General features: G+C 37.1%; 1 protein-coding gene across 2 annotated transcripts; it reads left to right on the top strand.

The window, feature by feature from the left end:
- The first annotated feature begins 570 nt into the window (after nucleotides 1-570).
- Nucleotides 571-14,166, top strand: LOC122015001 (protein WVD2-like 1). Of its 2 annotated transcripts, none has more exons than XM_042571595.1 (7): nucleotides 571-780; nucleotides 2,755-3,177; nucleotides 10,879-10,967; nucleotides 11,055-11,148; nucleotides 11,231-11,302; nucleotides 12,310-12,420; nucleotides 13,565-14,166. In XM_042571595.1, exons 2-7 carry the CDS (start codon nucleotides 2,761-2,763, stop codon nucleotides 13,892-13,894), a joined length of 1,113 nt encoding a protein of 370 aa, XP_042427529.1. In that variant the 5' UTR covers nucleotides 571-780; nucleotides 2,755-2,760; the 3' UTR covers nucleotides 13,895-14,166. The 2 variants fall into 2 exon arrangements, with proteins under 2 accessions (XP_042427529.1, XP_042427530.1); XM_042571596.1 differs by having other exon boundaries at nucleotides 2,758-3,177.
- Nucleotides 14,167-24,347: the final 10,181 nt, after the last annotated feature.

The following is a 24,347-nucleotide window of genomic DNA, read 5'->3' on the forward strand; positions in this document are numbered from 1 at the left end:
GTACAGATAGTATTTTTCTTAAAGGAAATAATTAAAATTTTCAGACACTATCTTTCTTGTAAAATAAAGATGGTTGATAATGCATCTACTCCACAAACAAACAATTTCTTTTTCTATAAGAAATGGAAAACTCATAAGTTGATAATGCATCTTTATCATTTAGTGACCATGAATAGGATCCCATGGCTATTTGGAACCACACAATTTAGTCTATAATCCACTTGGTCGCACGTTTTAATCCATCGAGTCACGTTATTATCCTTTTTCAAAAAGTGATATATACCTATATAGCATATTTTAAAGGTATTTTTTTTAAAAAAAAATATTAATAATTTTTTTATGTCTGCTTTCAGAGTTCTTTTTTAAAAAAATATTTAGCTAATTGTTGTTATTTTTTTATAAATTTAATAGCTTTATGAAAAAATTAACGAAACATTGGCTAGTACACTTAATTGTCCGTACTCATCTCTATAACCGTTGTTTAGTAATTCCGTCAACCCCGACATAAAATTCCGTTAGATCGGGATCACATCACCGCACGGTGAATCGGTAAGCTTACATCCGCCAATAAAAGAACGCACGAGGAGCATGTGGGCACTGGGCAGAATTTCCGGAACCGCCGTTAGCTGCCGTCGTCAACGTCGAAGCTGCGATAGAGTTGGGTAACAGGGGGGTACTTACTGCTCTCTGCGGCGAGGAGGCGGACGAGGGCGACTGGGCGAGGCAAATCGACTAGTTGCGAGCTCCAGATCTCTCGAATCGGTGTCTGGGAAGTCATCTGTAAGTAATCTTTGGTGATTGCCTTAGTTTGGATGATTCAGTTCTTAATCTGTTTCGGTTTGTCAGTGTAATGGAATGCGTGGGCGATGAGGTGAGGTCGAAGTGGGTTCGAAGTGTTATAGTCGGATCTAAGGGTGATGGTTGAGATCTGGTGTTTTTGCTCATGATTTATGATGTTTTTCGTCTCCATGTCAAGCTTTCCCTTCCTATGAGTTGGATGGGAAGGGTTTAGTATAAAAGTTGAGGCCCTCCTAAAATGATTGTCACTTGATGAAGTTGGTGGGCATTGTTTTCTGCTTTTAGTTGGATGGGTAGGAAGGTTTACTGGGTTAGGGTAAAAGTGAGAGAAATTTACCATTTGTTGATGTTAGTGGACCTTGGTTTCTGCTTTCAAGCTGTTTTATTCTGATACATTCTCTTCCACATTGTCCGAGTGGAGTAAAGTTATGTTCTGGCTTTGTTCCACTTTCCTGTTGACTTGTAATGTATGATTCTTGTTGGGGGATTCTTTTAGTACAATACCTATTGTTATAGGTCAATACTGATTGGTATGTAGGGTAATGTTTTGTGCCTTTCTTTTAAAAAATGATTAGCTTTGAATGAGAATATAGATAATCATGATGGAGTCGATTTTGCATGTAGTTCTATCTGATAAAGGGATCAAGCGAATCAACATAGAGTAATTTGAGAAATATATTGTTTAAGACAATTAAATACGCTAAAACATGAAAAAAAAATTGAGAAAATGAGAAATATGAAATTCAGAGGCAATTTTTTGTGTCAGCACCCTAGAGTCTAGACCTAAGACACGAGTGGTTCAGTTCTTCCGTGACCAATATCCAAAAACCTTATTTGCAGTCCCTAACACTCTCGAGCATTGAAATATAGAAAGCAATGGCAGAAAACAGCACTATGTAGCAAATCATATGCCCAAGCACATCCAATCCAAGTTATGCACTAAAGTCTCAAGGATAAATGCAACTAATCAGTTATGCATCTAGTCTTTTGACCTGGCAAAACAAATCTGCAAGTTGTCCTAGCCTTGGTGATCCATGGTTCACAATAAGGACTAAAATCAGTAGTGGAACTTCAGTTCCTAGTAAATGTTATTATCGACGAATTAAAACTAATTTCAAATTACCAATGTGTGTCCATTTTAAAATAAATAAATAAATTTAGAATTAAATGAATAACAAATTTCTAAAGTTGGCAAAACTCTGGAAAAAAAATTCAAATAATACTCACAGGACATCTTATTTGCTTTTCTGGTTTAACAAAAAAAAAATAATCATGTTTTAGTGTACACTAGAAACTCTTGGAACTCAGTTGTTTTGCAGAATCAGTGAAGCAAAAACTTCTCTATTTGTTGTTTTCCTTTTCAACTACTATTTATAAAGGGCTTGCCTTTATGTTTTCCTGAATTTTAGTATGAAATTGATGCTATATGAAAAGGCAACATTAGAAGTGATGTTCCAGTTATTATCATTGAGCTGAATGAAAAACTGCTAATTTACAGATTGTTTTTCCTTTAACAAGTGCCTAACTGGATTCAACTTGATTGAAGTGATATTATCTGTTTTTAAGATATCAACAATGAGGAAAATGAAATCACTGTACTTGTCTACCTTTGATCTGCCCAATCTGTTCCTGTCATTTTCATCTTTTCAATTTCTTTATTGATTTTATTATTAGACACGAGAAGAAAAATGTGTCACTTGATTAACACAGATATCTCTCCAGTGGATGTTTTTTTTGCCATTTGATACATGTAATCTTATTTATACATTTGTCTCATTACCAATTCATTTTATACCATAACATTATAACTGCTTTCATATTATGTTAAATACTTGACATATGTTTGGCTATTGTCAATGTTTTTGTTTTTGATACTTTATTGGTTTCCCTTTCTGCGCTGATGTCAAAATAATTTTGCTTATAGTTTGTTTGTTATTGTATCTTTATTCCTTTCAGCAGTCAATGGGCAAGGAAGTTCCAGGAACCTCAACCAATCAAGAAAGAGATTTTGTCACCACTCATGTGCCCAACGGAAAAAATGATCAGATTAGTCATAAACCTCCCATAGTTGCTGTGTCAGGCCATGCCACTGATAATCGAGATGGTGCAAACTCTACTCGTAATGGAAATTTAAGTTTTGATCAGGACACTCCAGAAAGGAAATATGATGAACAGAACTCATTCAATCAAAAGACAGCAGAATCAGATTCTGCTAATGCAGCTGTACAACCAAACCACAATGTTCCTCAGACAGTTCCTAGTGCAAATGAAAAGCCTACTTCATGTGAAAACCATGTTTTTGTTGCTGGAGTGGCTGCTAATGGAGATAAACATCCTAATGTGAATGCACTGTCACCAAACATCCAAAAGAAGGATCAGGTCTGTTACAAATTGCTCTTTATGTCTGATCCTTCTTTGACTGCTACTATATCCTTCCCAATCATGGCATTCCAAAAGTTCAGCTTGGACAATCATCCACTGAAAACTATGTTAGTCCAATATGTTGGTGCAGGAAACACCAGATGATCGAACTTAAGTTTTGATAATGACAAAAGGTTCAAAGTTAAGGTTTATTGTTATTCTAATAAGTTTGATTAAGTATGCAGGAAAGTCCTAAGTAATCTTAGGTAAGGTGAAAGTCTTAGTTGAGACTATGCAAAGAAGTCTTAGTAGACATTAGGCAGGTGGAAAGTCCTAGTTGCCTAGGCAAGGAAGTCCTTGTCTATGGCACTAGGCGAAGTCTTGGCAGGTCGAGGACATCATCCTACGGTCAAGGACACTGATCCTGAAGCCTGCGAGGTGGTGCGCTGGCCCGGTGAACGATGATTTTTGATGAAGACAAACTCCTGAAGATCCGAAAGAGCTCCTCAACAATCCTACGCACAGTGAAACGAGCCAACAAAACGTTAGTGACCTAAGACCGAGGTGGGAATCCATGGTTAGGCCCTTCGACGCTCAAGTCAGTTCCTCTCTTGAAGGTGGAAGAAGAAGAAGAAGAAATACAGTAACTCAAGTACTTGGAAACAGAGTTTTGGATGTTAGAACTTGCTTACCTTGCCAACGGAGAGAATCTCCCTTTTTATACTACCTCATATAACCTCCATAGTCATGAGATGGTCCTCGGTTTGTTAGAGTTTGTTAGAAGATGAAGTCATTCTCTAGACTTCGTGTAATAATCCTTTAAGGAATCTTTTTTTACCCCTGTACTTTTTTTTGGCGTTTGTGATTTGTATTCATGATAAAGTATGCATAAGAACACGCCACTACAACTGAAGAAGCTTCTAGAAGATATTTCCTGCTAAATTCGCCAGACTGTCATACTTATGTACTTCTGTTAAACATGTCTCGACCGGTCGTTCAAGCCGCTCGTATATATCTTCTATTAAGCATGTCTCGACCGGTATATATATATATATTGAGAATACCTTCTACTAAGCATGTCTCGGCCAGTCATTCAAGTCGGTCATATATATATTGAGAATACCCTCTGTTAAGCATGTTTCAACCAGGAATATACTATAAGCTTTATAAGGCAAAATACCTTTACGCTCGGTCGGGCTTTGTTCGACCGAGCGCATGTAAGCACATTGGTGCTCGTTCGACCTTCACTCGGCCGGTAATATACTAAAAGTTGTATAAGGCTAAATATCTCTATGCTCTGTCGGGCTTTGTCCGATCGAGCTCGTGTAAGTACATTGGTGCTCGCTCGGCCTCACTCGGCCGGTAATATACTAAAAGCTTCTATAAGGCTAAATACCTTTACGCTCGGCCGAACTTTGTTAAGCCGAGTGCGTGTGAGCACATTAGTGCTCGCTCGGCCTTCACTCAGCCGGTAATATACTAAAATCTTCTATAAGGCTAAATACCTTTACGTTCGGCCGAGCTTTGTCAGACCGAGCGCGTGTAATCATATTAGTGCTCGCTCGGCCTTCACTCGGCCGGTAATATACTAAAAACTTTATGAGGATAAATACCTTTACAATCGGTTGGGCTTTGTCTGGCTGAGCGCATGTAAGTACATTAATGCTCGCTCGGTCTTCACTCGGCCGGTAATATACTAAAAGCTGTATAAGGTCAACTACCTTTATGCTCGGTCGGACTTTGTCCGGTCGAGCGCGTGTAAGCACATTGGTGCTCGCTCGGTCTTCACTCGGCCGATAATATACTAAAAGCTTTTATAAGGCTAAATACCTTTACGTTCGGCCGGACTTTGTCAAGCCGAGCACATGTAAACACATTGGTGTTGGTTTGACGTTCACTCGGCCGGTAATATGCTAAAAGCTTCTCTAAGGCTAAATACCTTTACACTCAGTCGAACTTTGTCAAGCCGAGCACATGTAAGCACATTGGTGTTCGTTTGACCTTCACTCGGCCGGTAATATGCTAAAAGCTTCTATAAGGCTAAATACCTTTACACTCGGTCGGACTTTGTTTAATCGAATGCCTACAAAAAGCATTGTATTTGGTCGTTCATTATCTTATTAATCATACATTCACCCAGCTATACACCACTCCTATCTTTCTCGACCATGACCTCTACTTCATTTGCCAGGCCGATCCATCATAACCCATATCACTAGTCTCCCCTTCAAGTCTAGTCGAAGGAGGTATGACCGACTGACTAGACATGAGTCTTAATTTTGTTTGTTTGCTCTACTCGTATAACTCATTATTTTATGGTTTCTTTTTTCTTCTCTTTTAACCATATTTTGAGAGTCGCACGGTTTTTCAAAATTGTTTCGTTGGTAATTGGTCCTTCAACAGAAAGAGAATGTTAGAGGCGCTTGAAGATATGACGTCTCAGCATATAATTTGGTCTGTTCTGTCTATCATAAATGCCTCCTTATGGGTGAGTGTCACGTAGCATTTTTTCCTATTTCTTGAAGTAACATTTAACATGCTTTTTTATCAATGTCCTATCACTAGAAGGTTCTTCAGTTGTAGTGACGTGTTCTTATGCATACTTTATCATGAATACAAGTCACAAACGACAAAAAAAAGTACAGGGGTAAAACAAGATTCCTTAAAAGATTATTACACAAAGTCTAGAGAATGACTTCATCTTCTAACAAACTAGGCACCACCTCATGACTACGGAGGTTATATGAGGTAATATAAAAAGGGGGATTCTCTCCGTTGGCAAAGTAAGCAAGTTCTAGCATCCAAAACTCTGTTTCCAAGTACTTGAGGTACTGTATTTCTTCTTCTCCTTCCACCTTCAAGAGAGGAACTGACTTGAGCATCAGAGGGCTTAGCTAAGGATCCCCACCTCGGTCCTAGGTCACTAATGCTTTATTGGCTCGTCTCACTGTGCGTAGGATCGTTGAGGAGCTCTGCCGGATCTCCAGGAATTCGTCTTCATCAGAAATCACTGTTCACCGGGGCGAGCGCACCACCTCGCAGGCTTTAGACAAGATCAGATACTAAGTGAAAGTCTTGGGGTCACGGACACTAGGCGGAAGGCTAAATGAGTCCGGGTTCGGACGTCCAACGAAAAGTCCTGAAATTTCGGATACTGAGCAAAAGTTCAAACGGTCTGGAGAATTGGTTTGGTACACTCTCCTGAGAGAAGTAGGTAATGGCGAGTTTCCCGTAGAGGGAACAATATGCGTCAGTTTGACCTTGAGTTTCTAGAAAATCCGAAAGTCAGAACCGGACAGTCTTTATTTCTATATTATGTATGTTCTTTTTTAACATTGTGATGCAGAATAATGAAGCTGAAAGCTGATTGGAAAAGGGCGGCCCAGGTGCACGGGAAGGAACCGAGCAAGTAACTAACATGCACTAAGGTGGCGCACCTAGATTGGCCTGCCTACGTCATAGTCTAGGCGCCCGGACAAGTCTAGGCGCCCAGAGTTGGATAAAGTTTTCGGAGTAGCGCGCAAGAGAGAAAGTCGTTGGAATTAATGTCTTTGAGGTGCTTGTCGAACCCTTCTTTTATAGCTTTATCCGGGCACCTCGACTAGTCCCCGGGTGCCTGGACTATGCCGATGTGGCTGCACTTTGGCAAAAGCTTATCTCTAAAAATTTATCCAATTTCGAGCCCCTGGACTGCGACGTAGGCTGGCCAATCTGCGTGTGCCACCTCAACACTTGTTAGTCACCCGCTTGGTTCCTTTTCGGGTGCTCGGACCGTGTCCGGGTGCCTGGACCACCTTGGTCCACCTTTTTCCAACCAGCTTTCAACTTTATTATTCTGTATCACAGAGTTAGAAAAAAAATAGACATAATATGAATATAAAATATTTGACAGTCTCTGGACTAATTTTGACTTTCGGACTTCTTAGAAATCCTAGGTTGAATCGACGCCTACTGTTTTCTCTACGGGGAACACATTTTCACTTACTCTCAGGAGAGTGTACCTGATGCCAAACCGGTCCTCCAGACTATTTGGACTTTTGCTCAGCATCCGACACTTCAAGACTTTTCGCTGAACGTTCGAACCCCGGCTTGTCCCTTGATGTTCGCGACCCCCAAGACTTTCACCTTGTGTCTTTGATCCTAGGATTTTTGCCCGACGTCTTCGATCTGCAAAGACTTCGCGCAGTGCCATAGAACAAGACTTACTTGCCTAGCCGCAACTAGGACTTTCCATTTGCCTAGTGTACACTAGGACTTCTTTGCCTAGCCTCAATTAGGATTTTCACCTTGTCTAAAATCACTTAGGACTTTCGTACATACTTAGTCAAACTTTTTAGAACAACAACAAACCTTAACTTTAAAATCTTTGTCATTATCAAAACTTAGGTTCGATCATCTGGTGCTTCCTGCACCAGCAATCTTCCCTTTTTTGATTATGACAATACAATTCAAAGTTAAGTAAAGTATAATAAATTGAGAATAACTGAGAACATAAACAAGTAAGATTTTTCAGTTTCTTTATCAAAGTTTACAATTTCTAAGTACACTTTTCAAGGTTTTCCTAAATATTTTAAACTTAAGTTCCTCATGAAAAATAACTCTTTAACTCTAAAAAACTTTTTTTAAAACTTTAGCTTTGAAAATACTTAGTTTTTGCAAAACTTAGCTTTTGAAATTTTGAAAGAACTTGATTTGAAATTTTGAAAAAGTATTTGATTTTGAAAAGCTTAATTTGAAACTTAACTTTCTCTTTCTCCCCTTTTACATATATCAAAAATAATTTAAAAAATATATAAGAAACTCTCCCACAATTAATGCCTTAGTTTTTAAAAAAAAAAACTTTTAAGTACTTATTGTTGAGCAAATATTTTGAATACAAAAGGACTTAAATCATTGTTTTGTTTTTAAAAAGTTTAAAAAATTAGGTAACGCGTGAGTAAAACCTTAGAGTCCAGGCATGTGTAAAACAAAATGATTAATTTTGAAAATAATATTTAAATTTATTTCATCTATTAACCTTAATAAAATATCTAACCTTTAGGTTGAATCTATATGATAATTCTTTCTAGGGGATAACCTAGTTTAAGGTCATTGCTCAATTTTGAAAATATTGATTTTAGAAAGATAGGGTTTAAAGTTTAAAACATATTAATTTTAAAATAGAAATTTTGAAAATGAATTTAGAAATTAAAGACTTAAAGATAAGGAAGTTATAAACCAACTTATGTTACCTTGCACATTCCTAATTGTCTTCTAGTGTACTAAACTCAAGCAAGTTGTAATTGTTTTCATACTTTCTGTACCAACAATTTTGAGTAGATTGAATTTTCTGATTTTCCATCTCACACATTCTATGTTATCAAACATGTTAAGCTTATGAGTTTTGTATGAGATGGAGTTAAATTAATCTTAACTTTAAGTTGATTTTAAGTTTGAATTTTGAAAAATATTAAGTTTGAATTTTTAGAAAATAATTATGTTTGAATTTTGAAAAATATTAAGTTTTAAAAAATTTTAAGTTTGAATTATATTAAAGTTGATTTGAATTTGATTCAATTGACTTGAATTTAATTGATTTAAATTTGATTAATTTATTTTTATTTAATTCAATTGACTTGAATTTAATTGATTTAAATTTGATTGGTTTGAATTTGATCAATTTATTTGAATTTGATTCAATTGGAGTTAGGTTAAGTAAGTTGATTGATTAGTTTGTGAAAGTTAGGTTAAGTAGGTTGATTAATTAGTTGTGAAAGTTAGTAGGTCTAGATTGATTAATCCTAACATCTCATCCATTTCTAGGTTTCCAATCAAGGAACCTTATAAGTTTTTATGAGATGCTTTTATTTTCAATTTAATTTGAAATCTAATGATTGATTTACATTTGAGTTAGACTTAGGTTTGATAGTTAGTAAGTTAAATATTCATTTCGATAATCTACTTCCAGGCTGTGCCGAGGCACTAGGTTTCTTGGTTATCGGAGCAGCGACCACTTCTAGACAAGGTCTTTTATGGAAATTGAATGTTTAACTTTCTTTCTGAAAATTCTTGGTCTAACTAGTTAAATGTCGATCAAGCCTAAGTCTTTATCTAATCATCCTAATCTATGCACAAATAAGAAAAGCAGTATATCAAGCAATCAAGAAAATAAGAAAATCTATCTAACAATAAAGATGATCTTTCTATTTGCTATCTAGTCCCGATAAGGCCTATCGAGGTAATGGATGTGATCTTTAGAGATCCAAAATTGATTAAATCCAACTTGATTAGTCAAAAAGAGTCATTTTATACCAAAGAGTCGTTAAGTCACGAGCGTTATTCAATCCTCCTCTAGCACTTTCGATCTAACAATTGATATCTGAGCCCGAACTGCTAGAAGAATTAACCGCCGACTGTGCACAAGAGTCATAGTCCAATCGAGTCATGTGGGTAGAATATTGACTTCTAACGAAGAAAGTGGAGACTCTTATATTTGGATCAAGATGACCAAACACTAGGCAGAAGTCCTATTTGCAACTAGGCAAAGAAGTCCTAGTAGGTCGGGTGGATCAAGGGCAAGGAAGTCTTAGTAGGTCGGTTGGACCGAGGGGCAGAAAAATCCCGGTGGGTCAAAGGGTCAAATGGCATCAAGCGGGTAGGCTTGAGGGGTGGTCCTTTGTTTGAGGGGAAATTATTGGGTTGCAATGGTTGCAAACAAAATTTCATATTGAAAAACATATGAAAATAATCATGGACTTATAAGGGAAAGATTTCTCTATGGTATGAGGCCTTTTGGGTAGAGCCCAAAAATAAAATCATGAGGTTTTAGCTCCAAAGCGGACAATATCCCATTGTGGACTTATATTTAAGTACTTAACTTAAGCGGATAGGCTTGTGGCTTTTTCACAATTTCATAAAACACAATAGAGGCAACTAACAAGTCATGAGTCCCAACTAATTGGAGTTAGCTACTTTGATTTTGTCCTACCATTAATTTGAATATATCTCTAGTAATATTTATATATCTTAAACCAAATTTAATTTTATTAAAGTAGGTTTTCTTCTTTTCCCTCTACAACTTAACTCGTTCAATTCTAATATACTCAACTTTTCCAACTATAGATTCTCTCGTTCATTTTTGGATTTATCCATATCATAACTGGAGTACATCAAATTTTTGCTGAATTGAAGGTTGCTTTTTTTCCTAGCTTAAGGGACAAGACACGTGACAATTATGAGACTCCATAATCTTATCTCCTTGTTAATCACCGATTCTTTATTCTATATTTTGATCAATATCTTCATTCTTGCTGAATAATATAGTCTAGATTCCTAAAAAAATTATTTTATTTTCAGAGATTTACTATTCACCCATTGTATGTATGTTAATTTGTATGCATGCGATCAGTATGCTTGTCCTATTTATTATTCAAATGTGATTTTATTCTAAATTTGGCCATATTTATCCTTTTTATGTCAATTTGGACATTGTAGGTTGAATTTCTTGCAATAACTGAATTTCCTTTCCAAACCATTCTTTATTTCTGTTTTCTGTTATATTTGACAAAAAAAGACTTGGAACATTTTCATAATCTATCTTGCACAACATAATGAATGTTCTGAAGGTTGAACCTTTTTAAAGTAGTGTACAAACCTGCTGTGTTTTTTTTTTCTGATTGGAATAAAAAGGAATTCAATCACATATTTGCTTATTAAGTTACCTCTGTAATGTGCTTGCAGAGGCACTTAATGCTCTCATCCAAGGAACCACTGCATCCTGATAACACCATGCAACTAGAAGAAGAGGATTCCTGTTCAATAACTTCTTCGTATCCTTGTTCATGTTTATTTATCTTCTTGGCATTTTTTTGCCTTTCTTGTACAATATGGTATTGTTTCTCCTGAACTATCCATAGTACCACACAGTCTCCAAAAAATTTGAGAACACATATTACTGTGGCAATTGCCCCTACATTCAAATGCAGTGAACGCGCAGAGAGGCGTAAGGAGGTACCTTATTTTGCTTTGCTGGAATTTGTTATAATGTCTGGTGTTAAGGAGAGTTTTGTATTAATTTTCTTCCTATTTCTAGTTCTACACGAAATTAGAAGAGAAACACCAGGCTCTGGAAGCAGAGAAGCTGGAATATGAAGCTAGGACCAGGGTATGTCTTCTTCCATTTAATTTTTGAGGAATAGTGCAAAGAAATTAAGCCTTGTTGCTAACATGTTTAAAGTTTGAAGTATCTGGGTAGGACATGAATCTTCTCTTTCTTTGAAATCATTGCTCAGAGTGTAAACTTTAGCTTATAAGACTTTGTCTTTGCAATTATGTAGCAAAATTTTTTGTCAATTTTATAGGAATCTATAATTTGTGAACTAATTGGTTTTGAATATATTTTCATCATGAGGCATATTTAAATGAGTTTGTAAAATTCATCATTGTAATGCATTGGACACTCGATTGTTATTCTTGTGGAAGCCTACCTATTGTATTATAAGATGTTTTTCACAATGCTCTTTATTCCTAAACAGTGGCTTCTATATTACAGTTTATCTTATTTGCCTATAATACAGTATACATATTGTAAAATTTGTGTAAAAAGAATATTTTAAGTTATGAGATAGCTATTTAAGGGATGAATGGAAACTAATTGGTTTTGAATATATTTTCATCACGAGGCATATTTAAATGAGTTTGTAAAATTCATCATTGTAATGCATTGGACACTTGATTGTTATTCTTGTGGAAGCCTACCTATTGTAGTATAAGATGTTTTTCATAATGCTCTTCATTCCTAAACAATGGCTTATAGATTACAGTTTATCTTATTTGCCTATAATGCAGTATACATATTCTAAAATTTGGGTAAAAAGAATATTTTAAGTTATCTTGAGATAGCTATTTAGGGGATGAATGAATTATGTGAATCTTTCTTTAAATTTCCTCAAAATATAACCACTTCTAGTTTATAAGAGTATCTCTGTAAAGGGTACTTTTAACTTTTCTTAGTTATTAATCCCACACTGTTTATTAAAGATAGAGTATTTTTTTTTTACTTGGAAGAAAAGTAATGTTATATTTCCTTCATAATATTCCTCATGCTTCTGAGCAAACATGTTCCAGCTAGTGTCATTTATTTGGTGACCTCGACTTCTTGTATATTTTCAGGAAGAACAAGAGGCAGCACTCAAGCAACTAAGGAAGAATATGACTTTCAAAGCAAACCCAATGCCTAGCTTCTACCATGATGGGCCTCCACCGAAGATTGAATTAAAGAAGGTAATTTGGCTGTGGCTTTTACTAGATTCACTAAAGTTAGCTATTTCTTACCTTGCTCGATTTCATCCCTTCGGAATGACACTTTGTATAGAGCTTAACATCAGGATAAGAACCATGTAACAGATCCCAAATGGTTATGACATACCGATTTTTCTAGGGACAAGGTTTTCCTGGAAACGAAATCTAGTAGAGTCCACACTGATTGGGTCAGTTTAAAATGTTCTAACATCCATAGTGGGTGCTGGTACAATAGAGTTAAGTTCAGAGTCGATAACTATTTAGCAGCAAAAGATAAAACCGTCATCTCGACGGCCCTGTCAAGGTAGCCCCCTACTGTCTCGAAAGGAGGTAAATCACGAGGGGCTTTGCTTAGCAATAGCAACGCAAGCAAGGAGAGGTTGAGGCAACCAGCGGCCAACAGGACATTCCGCACTTGCTGGGAATTCAAGCCTATTGGCATCAACACCCTTGCATGAACCAATGGCGCCGTGGGGGCTCAGAGTCTGGAACTCTTGATACTAAGCATGCTTAATTTGGAAACATTTAAGGTATTTCAGTACAGTCTCGCAATAGTTTGGGATTATAGTGTTCTATAGTGGAAACCTTAACAAACATAGCCATCGTTAATGTTTGATATCAAGATCATCATCATCGTTACCATGATGTTATCGCTTATTTATAGTATTATACTTCTCACATAATAAGTAGAATTAAGTTGCGTATTTGTTATTCCCTAATGAAGTGAAACATGTGAGGTTCGTTCCAGTTTCAATCACATGGGATTTCCTACAGGAAGATATTGCTGTTGTTTGTCACTTTTATGCATACAGGCGTAGGGTCTATTACTAACCTCCTTTATGCCGAAACTATTTCTCAATGTAATTCTGATTCTGTAATAATTCTTGGCGCAGATTTACCAGTATCATGTGAAATTCAGGTTTCCTTCCAAACGCCAAGTATCTTGCATATCATCTTGCTCACATATACCAAAAATTTTAGTTTTTCTATAACCATCAGGTTACACGTTGACTGTTAGGCTAATGGCCGACATTGTAAAGATTTTTCCTTTACTTATTTGGGCATCATGTTTTGATTTTTTTAGTTAATGAAACTAGTTTTGTGAATAACAAATTTCCATAAAAAGGTACCACCAACTAGAGCTAAATCACCCAAACTCGGTCGAAGGAAGGGCTGTGGTGATGCAAGTGCAACTAAGCTGACTGACGAAGATGGTTCCAGAAAAGTCTGCGGTCGGCTTCAGCGTCATAGCTTGGGTACTTCGAAGGATGCTACAAACACGTTACGAAACAGTCCCAATAACCGAAATGTAACTAAAGGCGGTGAAGGGGCTAAATCCAATAAAGAGAAGTTTAAGCCTCATGCTGAAATAGTTAAGGTTCCCATCAAAGACTCAAAGCCACGTGCCGATGAAGCAGCTCCTCCAGATATAAATGGAACCATTGTGCAGGCCTGATGCGTATGAACTTTTGGTCTTTCGTAATAATTTGTTCAAAATGTGTTAGTGGATTTGAGTTATATGCATAAATTTTGTATTTGTGCAAACTGCTTGAGTTGGCCGCTCTTAGTGACATCGAGCATGTTTCATTTTACGAGGCTGAATTTGGTTAATATTAAATGGGCAATCTGTATGTTCAACATTTATTCCCTTATGCCGGATGATGTATCGTGTACGACTGTGAGCAATGTGCATATATGACATTGTCAACTCGATTTTATTATTAAAAACTATTCTTTTTTTCTCTCTTCCTTTCCCCTTCTATTTAAAATGGTGGTGAGATTTTTTCTTATATCTGAATTTTCCTCACATCTCGCTCCCACTCCTTTTTGTCATCGTCTTTTATCACAGCGTGCTTCTGTTGGCACACAAAGCAAAGATGCTGTAAATTAAGCACACAATTTACAATTGCATGCTTAATTTCGTACTGACTGAAAGCTCTCCAATTGCTATCGAAAATATAACCGACGTTACTCTTCTGCATTCTCAATTATAAGTCTTTTCACTCCATTGTTCATTTTTCAATTTTGTATAATATTTTTTAATTATGATATATCTTATAACGTATAAGCCCTAATTTTTTTCTTACCAATTTTTACTTATATAAATTGCAAGGAATTTGCCAAACATCAATTACCATATTTCATAACCAACGGTAAGTCGTTTCATTTTAAACTATAATTCCCTCTAATCTTAATATATATTAGAATGATTTATACTACAACGTACAAGGGTGACCACTTGGACATTTAGTTGTTACAGAAATAAAGCAACTACTTGGACACTTAGCTCCTACACGTAGCAGCTACTTGGACTGTTAGCTGCTACAACGTGTAGTAACTACTTGGTAAGTTATTTCATTTTAAGTTACAATTCCCTCTATTCCTAATACATTATTTATATGTAATTCTATATAATCTATTAATTAATATAGGAAAAAACATATGCTGTCTTTATTAGACGTCAGCTCGGTGTTAATGACACATTGATAGAAACATTTATATAAATTAATCGTTTTAAGGTACTATACACTAGTCCTTCGAGAATAAACAAGGTGCAATAAGAATTTTTCAAGCTTACAACGTACTATCTTATAATGTTAATAATCTTTTTTATATAAAATTTAATTTTTTTTGTTATATAATTTGCAATAAACTTGACAATTTAAGGAGCTTCAATTCCCCACATTTCATTTGATGGTAAGTTATTTCAATTTAAGTTGTAATTCCCTCTAATCCTAATATATTATTATATTAGGATTTATACTACAGCGTAAAATCCTTGCAATAGCTGCTACAACTTATAACAAGTACTTGGATAGTTAGTTGCTACACGTTGTAGCAATTAACTATCAAAGTAGTTGTTACACGTTGTAGCAGCTACTTCGACAGTTAGCTGCTACAACGTTGTATCAGCTACTTGGACGGTTAGCTGCTACAACGTTATAGCAGCTACTTAGAACGTTAGCTGCTATAACGCTGTAGTAACTACTTTGACAGCTAGTTTTTGCATGTTGTAGTAGCTACCTAGACAGTTATCTACTACATGTTATAGCAACTACTTGGACAACTAGCTGCTACACGTTGTAGCAGCTATTTGGACAGCTAGCTACTACACATTATAACAACTACTTCAACAGTTAGCTGTTACAATGTTGTAGTAGCTACACTTGGACAGTTAGCTGCTCATGTTGTAGCAACTACTTTGACAACTAGCTCTTACACGTCTAGCAGCTAGTTGGACACTCCAAACAACCTTTTCTTATAATTTTTGGTTATATAATTTGCAGGAAACTTGCCAAACATCATTTCCCACAAATCATTCGAGTCATTTTTAACCCCTGTCGATTGGAGAATATAAAGAAGCGACCGACCCGGAGGACCACTTGCTCAAATTTGAAAATGTAGCTATCCTCCATCAATACACGGACAAAGTCAAATGTCGAGTGCTCCCCACCACCCTTTCTAGCTTGACACAGAGACGGTTCAACTGACTCCCGACCGAGTCCATTTGTTGCTTCAAAGATTTCCACAATGCATTCCTTCATTACTTCGCTTTCAACTGTCGTTACCATAAGACAACTATAAGAATGTTTTCCCTCAAACAAGGATCCAAATAGACGCTAAGGGCCTACATCAAGAAATTTAATTAGGTGACCATGGACATTCCCTTGGCCATCCTAGAGATTCTAGTAAGTGTCTTCTCTCACAGGCTCGCTAATGGTAATTTCTTCTGATCCCTCATTAAGAAACCTCCTAGGGACTTCAATCACCTATTCGGACTAGCAACTAAGTTTATCAACATAGAAAAAGCTCAGTCTGCTAGGAAAAAAGAAGTGGTCATACCTGTTCCTGTCTCCACTCTCGAGCACTGAGTTCCTCCTCCCACTCAGTCGCGTGAAGGACCCCAATCGGGTCACCTATCACATCACTACAAAAAGGCGGAATGCAATTCAACATGTTGAGGTTGAGCAAACGCGATTCCCCAAATCCTGTCGATGGACTTCAATGTTTTGTACCTACCACCAATCGAGAACGCACAACACTGAAGAGTGTTATCATTATAATCAAGAAATACGTCGATCAACCAATCAGAGGTTTCACTAGCGATCCCCTTCTCCCAACCGTCAACATCATCGTCAACTGAATGAACCCCCAAGGCAAAGCCCCGAGAGGGCCGATCGGAAGCAGCAACGACCTCAAGAAAGAAACAATCGAGCACCAGCTCGGACCTCAGCAGAACAACCCGCTAGTTGTCGCAAGAAGAATAAAATCATAGCAACCCCCCTAGGGACAACGTTGGTATGATAGCGGGCGACCCGACCGATGGTGATTCCAATCGGGCCAGGAAGTCACACACCTGCCGATTAGAGATTCATGCAATCAAGAGAAGGCACGGGGGACAGAAATTAGTTTCGGCCCCAAAGACTTAAAAGGGGGTGGAGATACCCATTATGATACTTTAATTATTAAGATTGTGATAGCCAACTATAACATTCATCATATTGTTTTTGACACAGACAACTCGATCAACATCATTTTCAAGAAGGCATTCGAGCAACTTCAGATAAATAAGAGCGAGCTCCAGTCAATGATAATGCCTTTATACAGGTTCACTGACAACGAGATGTAGTCGACCGGATAAATCTGATTAGCCATCTCATGAGATGACCCGTCAGTCATCTCATACCCATTATGCCTTTATACAGGAGCCCCTCATGAGGACCCGTCAGTCAAACTTTATTGTTGTGGGCGTACCTTCAGCTTATAATGTAATTTTGGGCCGACTAGCGCTGAACAAATTTCAAGTTATCATTTCCACATTCTGCCAAAAGATCAAATTCTCAGTAGATGACTTAGTCAACTATCTAGTGGCACGGAAGTACTACGTGGAAGTGGTGAAAGCTGAAGCTTGCATCGCTCAAAAAACTCAGCAGGTAGAGGTTAATGCTATTCAAGAAGCTTCCCCGACTTTAGTTTATGAAGAAACTTTAGTTTACGAAGAAAAGAAGGAAGTACAAATCCATCCTAGCCGACTAGAGGTTGTCACTCAAGTAGCAACAAATCTGAGTACGGAGAACAAAGCAGAGTGGATCGCTTGCTTAAGACGCAATAATGACGTCTTCTCTTGGACACCTCAAGAGCTCATGAGTTTCTCGCCAATAGTAATGGAGCATGTGCTTTACTTGAAACGTGCTTCACTTTTGAAGTCCTTGGAGCACAAATACTCCATTCAGAACCTCTCCAATCAATCAGGATCCCCTGCCTTGTAGCTAGCAAACTCGACCTTCGAGGCCTCTAGTTTGGCCTTCAAAGCCTCCAGCTCGGATTATTTTGCATCAAGGGCCTATTGTTTCTCCTCAAGTTGAAGGTCTTTGACAATTTGCTCAACCATTCGGCTGGTCTGTCCAGAGATAGGGGTGGCCTCTACTTCTTGGAAAGGGCCCGGGCCTCCTTGTTCTTGAGATCCAGGTTGTCTGACTCTAAGTTTTCGAGTTTTGGTCGATTAAAGGCGTGACTCCAAAGATTGAACTTGTTTCTGGAGCCTTTCGAGTTAGATGGCTTGGTCATGAATTTTATCTTTTTCCACTATGAGGGCCCACTCAGCTCCTAATAGTTACCCCGACTGGCTTTCCAGCTCCCTCTTTAGTCGGGCTATTTCAGCTAGTATCCGCTTGGCTAAGCCCTGAGAAGTGCTTGCTCCTCCTGTCGAGCCCTTAAGGATCTGATGCCCATAGCTCAACATTACTAATTTTAGCACAAAGCTAAGTGGATACCCAAAACTATCAAGGCAAAGAGAAAGTTAAGGGAAGCATACGAAAAAGACATATGTATAAGTGTGAAGGAAGAGGTTACCCTAGTAATGTCTTGGTTGGAACAATCGACTAGTACCTTCGGTGAGCTCAAGGTTGTGTGGGATTAGAAATTAGCTCAAATTTGGGCCAAAGAGCCTTGTATTTTTATTATGTGTTCAGGGGCGAGTGGCTCGGAGGGGTTAGCAGAAAGTCAAGCTTGTGTGGACAGCCTAAGTGTTGTGGTGATCCTTTTAGGCTTCGGTTGTCCGCTCTGCCCCAGAGCACTTGATTTCGTCTTGGACTTGGACTTTGGAGTTGAGGAGATCTTGGACCCGAGGAGGTATCAACTTGGTCAGAGGTGGTAGCACAATTGAAATTGGTTGTACGGGGATTGCCCTAACTGAAAAAATATAAAAGTCAGAGAGTCTGCTAGGATGATATAGGGGTAGTCTGATCGACGTCAGTTTCATGAGGGATAGAGGTGGAGCTCTCCCCCCGTTCAGATAGAGGATGCGTGGGCGGGGGTTCATTAGAGGCCTGCTACTTGGGTGTTACCGATCACACGAGTGTGGTTGATCGACGCCTCTTGTGTTGTTGCCAGAGGATCAGGGGTTCTCTAAAATTTTTGGATATAGAGGGAATTGTTATAAGAATAAAGCGGATCAAGGAGGTGACAACTCTTTAGTATTATTGGCCGCATCACTCCCCTTGAATCGACTGACTTCCTCTTCGGAGGGGCCAATCGACAATAGCCCATGACTTTCCAGTTTAGCGTCCTCTCAAGCATCCATCTCCTCATTAACTAACTTCGTGGAGTTACTTAGTAAAGCTTTCCAAGTGATTTTAGCTGTAAAATAGAAAAGAAAATTAGTTAGATTTAACAGCGAAAAGAGGTTGAATTGCTTATCGAAGCTATTGGGCAATCAGACTCGGATAGGATTCAATTCAACCATGTACAATACGGCCTTAGTTAGCAACTTATGGATATGATATTTCAAACTGAAGAACTAAGTGGACGTCGTGAGGTAGACCAACTCCCATCGATATATACCCAGCTCAAGAGGGTTGGGTAATTCTATTTGTCACTCGGTCAGGAAGGTTACTGGAGGGACCGATCGAAGATAGAAGTAGTGGGACTTCCATTCTTTATTGGATGAGGACATTGGTGTCGGCCATTTTCATGTCACGTGGCACATCAAATTAATTAAAATTGAAACTCATTAAAATTAATACAAGCGTTATAGCAACGAGTCCCAAGTCGTATTTTTTTCCCAAGAGTTACTAGCAAAATGTGTGAATTCTAGAGTTGATTCAAAATTGAATTCTCTCGTAAACAAGGTCAAATAGGCATTACCATTTGATGCATATGACAAATTGAATTCTTCTATTTGGCAATAATGCTCTAGTAAATTAAAAATAGAATCAATGGACAATTAAACTCATTTAGACATGATACTTATCCATCTCATCCAATTAACATCAGTAAAATTCGGCTACTAAAGCATGATCTAATCAAACCAACCAATTACCATATCCTCAACTTGCCATAACAATTGAAACTAAATTCTTTTTCCCAAACACACTTGTAAAAACCATTCAGCATCCACTTCATAATAACTAGCTTCAACAGTAAACAAAATAATGCTAAATAATGAAGATAACCATCAAAAACTCAAGTAAGAATTAAACATTCAAGCAAAATCACAGTAACAAAGATTGATTGTTAAGAACAAAGATTTGCTAGCTAATTATCCTAACCTACAAACAAACAGTAATAGATTTTCAGAAATAAATCAGAACCTAAATCAATTCTAATCGGTTAGTAAGGTCGGGATTTGAAAACAAGAAATCAAATATGTAATTCAAAGATTCAAACAAGAATGAAATCTCAATGTCATGAATCAGATCTGAAGATCTGAGCAAGTCGAACACAATTCAAAGACTAAGACAAAGAAAAACAAAACCTAAACATTCCTCATCCGAATCCATGCTTAAACCTCCACAATTTGCTGTGAAACAGAGGTGAATTGGAAACCTCCCCTCAACACCCAACGAGCAATGCACAAGTTTACAGCTATCACCAGGGATCGCTCACAGTCTTTAGAAACCTCCCCTCAAACTCGCAATCATCTGGCAACCCCAAACAGCCGAAGAACAGAGGATGGATCTGTGGTTTGCAAGCCAATCCGATTGATCAGATCGAGCCAGTCTTGCTATGGAATGACGATCGGAAAGTTGATCAGAAACTCCAAGAAACCTCCCTTGAAGCTCTGGTGGACGCGAAGATCGCTGATTGAGAAACCTCCCTCTTTCAGAATCGCGGCAGTGAACAAATCCAAAATCGCACCAGAGAAACCTCCCTCTGGCACTCACTGATCTCGGAAGATGGACGCCATCAGCTCGCAATCGCCGCCGATGAAGAAGCTCGCTCTCGGATCTGGAATTGAGGAAGGGAAACTCGGCGTCGCGGAAGAAGGAAGACGAAGGCACTGTAGTCGCGAAAACGCCGAGTCCAAGGTGTACACTGTAGCTTCTCAATGTTTTAAACCTCCCTCAAATTTGATCCGACGGCCAAGAATGCTCTGATCTCGATTAACGGTGGAGGCATCTTCAGATCGAACTAAAAACCTCTGGATATTCATCAATAATCCAGATCTACCCCTCCTTAGGTTGGATGAACCAGATGCTCAACGGATGGCTCAGATATGATCAATCTTGGATGAACGGCCTACAATGCTCCGAGGCTTGATCGACTTGATTAGCCCTTGATTTGAGCCCAAATGCAGCCTGATCTGATCGGGTCCATGACCCTTTTGATGCCTACAAAATAAGAATCAAATATTAGCACCAAATACCATGAAAATTAGCTAATTTGCAATTAGGTCCAAAATCAAATGCAATATTGAGATATGATGCTAATGTGAGATTAAACTATGAATAAACCAATAAAAACATACATTATGATTCAAAATAATATAGTCAAAATCATGGTTATCAGATATCTTATCAAAAAAGACCGCACTCACTCAGGGGCGTGGTAAAAGTAGTGGAAGATCCAAGGATGGAGCAGGACTTTGTACAGGTGAAACAGTATAATAACTCCACACAATAACCTAATGGAGTTATGTGCTAATTGTTGTAAGAGGATATGAAAATAAAAACAAACTTCAGAGAAAAAAGGTTCTAAGGGAAAACAGAGGTTGGTAAAGAATTGGTCTTTAAAGAAAGTAAGATATCCGACCGAAAGAAGATTGGGGAAGTTGTGGCCCGAAAGGATGACAATGCGATGATCGGGAGGGATATGATAGTTGAGGTGCATTTTGTCCATCGCCTTGCCATTGAAGTCAGAGACGGTGGAGGTGTGCCAGCAGAGATGGATCTTCCTTAGGGCTATACTGGGCTGTAGCCCATCCTTGTTGCCCAGCCCAAAATTTATTTTTATAGGTATATAACATATTAAATGTTGGCTTTCTGGCTTCCTGCGTACGAGTTGGCGATCGACGAATCAAGGAATCAGGGAATTGGTGAATCGGCAAGGCATCATCGCAACAGTGAAGTCAAAACTCAGAAGGAAGAGTCGGCGTCCACCATCATCGACAGAAGAAAGGTTAGTATTTTCTCTATTTTGTTCTTATAGTAATTAGTTTTTAAATCGATTGTTGCCCTAGTTTTTTTCTTGATTATTTCTGGATTTCTTGATTTCTTCTATTAGATTATATGTCAAGTTGTGAACTTGTGATGTTTCTACCATATGAATTGCTTGTCTGGATTTCAGAATGGCTGTTGTGCTTTTAGAATTTTGATTTTCCACTTCTAGTTGTTGTTTGATTATTGATGAACTTAAAATTTTTGCGCTCGGACATTGTGTGATTTTGTGAAATAACTCAATGCTTGTATGGATGCAACTTTGAGAATGAAATTGATGTCCCAATTCCCATGTTCAGTAGCGTCCATATGAATTGCTTGTCTAGATTTCAGAATGGCTGTTGTGCTTTTAGAATTTTGATTTTCCACTTCTAGTTGTTGTTTGATTATTGATGAACTTAAAATTTTTGCGCTCAGACATTGTGTGATTTTGTGAAATAACTCAATGCTTGTATGGATGCAGCTCTGAGAATGAAATTGATGTCCCAATTCCCATGTTTAGTAGCTTATGATTGTTATTCTGATTGCGAGACAATTCTAAAATGGTTGCCCTTTATTTCTTTTGTAAAAGTGCTTGTTAATATCTTACAGCACCACATCTCAATGGGTTTAACTCATATTTATTTGGTCTAAGTTGCTTTGTCTATTGAGCAATGAGCTTTGTGTAGAACTTGATTCTTGCAATTTACATCTTTGACAAAGTAGCTTTATCATGTCGAATCAATGATTCTTATCTCATTATAGATTAAGGTTATTATGAACTTTGAGATTTCATATTGAAGGAAGATTGAAAGTTAAAGCATTTAGAAGATATTTGTTGAAAATATATTTAAATGCTTTTTTTTTGTTTTCTTAGTATTGTTGCTTATATAGTTATATATAAGAAATCTACTTTAAGGAGAATGAAGCATCAGTTGCTCTGCCCCTGTTGATCTAGCATCTTTCCTTCTGACACTGTTTAATTTTTGTTCCAATACAACTAGTATTTTATTACCATTATCTTGTATCGTAGTATAACTTTAGTCACAACTTTGTAACCGAATCACTTTATAAGCAATAAGTTGTATCTTGATTTGGACACAAATGTCTAATCTACTAAAGTAGTTTCTGGAATCTGAATATACAATCAATAGATGATCTATGTACGTAGAGGTTTTTTGAGACCCTATAAAACCACACATCTAGATACACAATCTAGAATATGCATTTACTTGAGATCCTATAAAACCACAAATCTACAACACTGTTTCATTTGATTATTTTTTCAAAATAATTTGTCTTTTTCTAAATCTCAATTTTATTTAGGTAGAAGCTGCTTCTCTCGACTTTTTATTTTCTTACCTAATTTATTTCATTATGTCTCTTTCATCTATGTGATAGTGTTCAAATATATTTCTCACTTAGGATCAAAATGTTCTATTTGGTTAGCAGCTTGACAATGCTTAGAGATTTACATAATTCTTATTTATTTACATTTAAACTTTTCCTTGCCTCCTTTCCTGTGCAAAGGGATTTTTTTGGGTTAACTAAAACTCTAAAAGCTGATGATTTGGCTTCTTCTATAAGTGTTATAATTCCTTGAATGTTTTCTTCTTCAATAAATAACACTCTTAGAATATCATATGAAACACTGTTTAACTAATTCACAGAATTTAGTTTGTTAAAGATAACTGCTATTACATATATGATATTTTTTTTAAAAAAAATATTTAATTTTTGTTACCTTCAACTGTAAGGGCCCAATAGCAAACTAAAAACTAATTAACAACATCTGTCATTGTGGCGGCTACTATCATCTTGGTTTTTTGTGGTTAATCACTTGATTTTGATTTTGTCTATTTTATTCGTAGCATGTCATTGTTACTTTTACTTGTTTATTTATTCTATTGTTATTCCATTATTTATTTAGGATATAACATGAACTATTTTAAAATGGAACATCAATCTGCTGCAAAGAAAGGAAAGACGATAGCCTTGTATTTAAAAAAAAGAGATCGTCAAACTAGTGAAAACACTTCAATTCCCACTGTCCCTATAATGCAACATCAATCTTGTGAAAGTCTTCCAATTCTTAGTGTCCAAATTCCTTCAATTTCCTCTTCTAGCGATGATCATCAGTTATCCTCTAGTTGTATTGAACGAGATCTAGGAAAAAGAAAATATATATGTGAATATCATATTAATGTACGAGATGAGATAAGACGTTCATATCTAAAGATGGGGCCTTATCAACCAGATATGTTGGAGTATCCGGCTACAAAATTTGGAAGTCAAAATCTTCGATTTCAAAAAAAATGGTTCCAGAAATTTCATTGGTTGGAGTATTCGCCTTCAACAAATAAGGCATATTGCTTTTATTATTTTCTTTTCCTGAATGATGTTAATTCGTCTAATATCTCGGCATTGGTCAATGAAGGATTTGACAATTGGAAAAGGTAAATCAAGGAAAAACATGTGCATTTCTTGCTCATA

This window comes from Zingiber officinale, chromosome 8B, assembly GCF_018446385.1.
Source record: "Zingiber officinale cultivar Zhangliang chromosome 8B, Zo_v1.1, whole genome shotgun sequence".
In the NCBI taxonomy this organism is placed as follows: Eukaryota; Viridiplantae; Streptophyta; class Magnoliopsida; order Zingiberales; family Zingiberaceae; genus Zingiber; species Zingiber officinale.

Excerpts from the sequence above, each read along its gene's own strand:
- LOC122015001 (XM_042571595.1), top strand. The coding sequence starts at position 2,761 with ATGGGCAAGGAAGTTCCAGGAACCTCAACCAATCAAGAAAGAGATTTT. Across the intron at positions 3,178-10,878 it reads ACATCCAAAAGAAGGATCAG|AGGCACTTAATGCTCTCATC; the intron begins GTCTGTTACAAA and ends ATGTGCTTGCAG. Across the intron at positions 12,421-13,564 it reads CGAAGATTGAATTAAAGAAG|GTACCACCAACTAGAGCTAA; the intron begins GTAATTTGGCTG and ends TTCCATAAAAAG.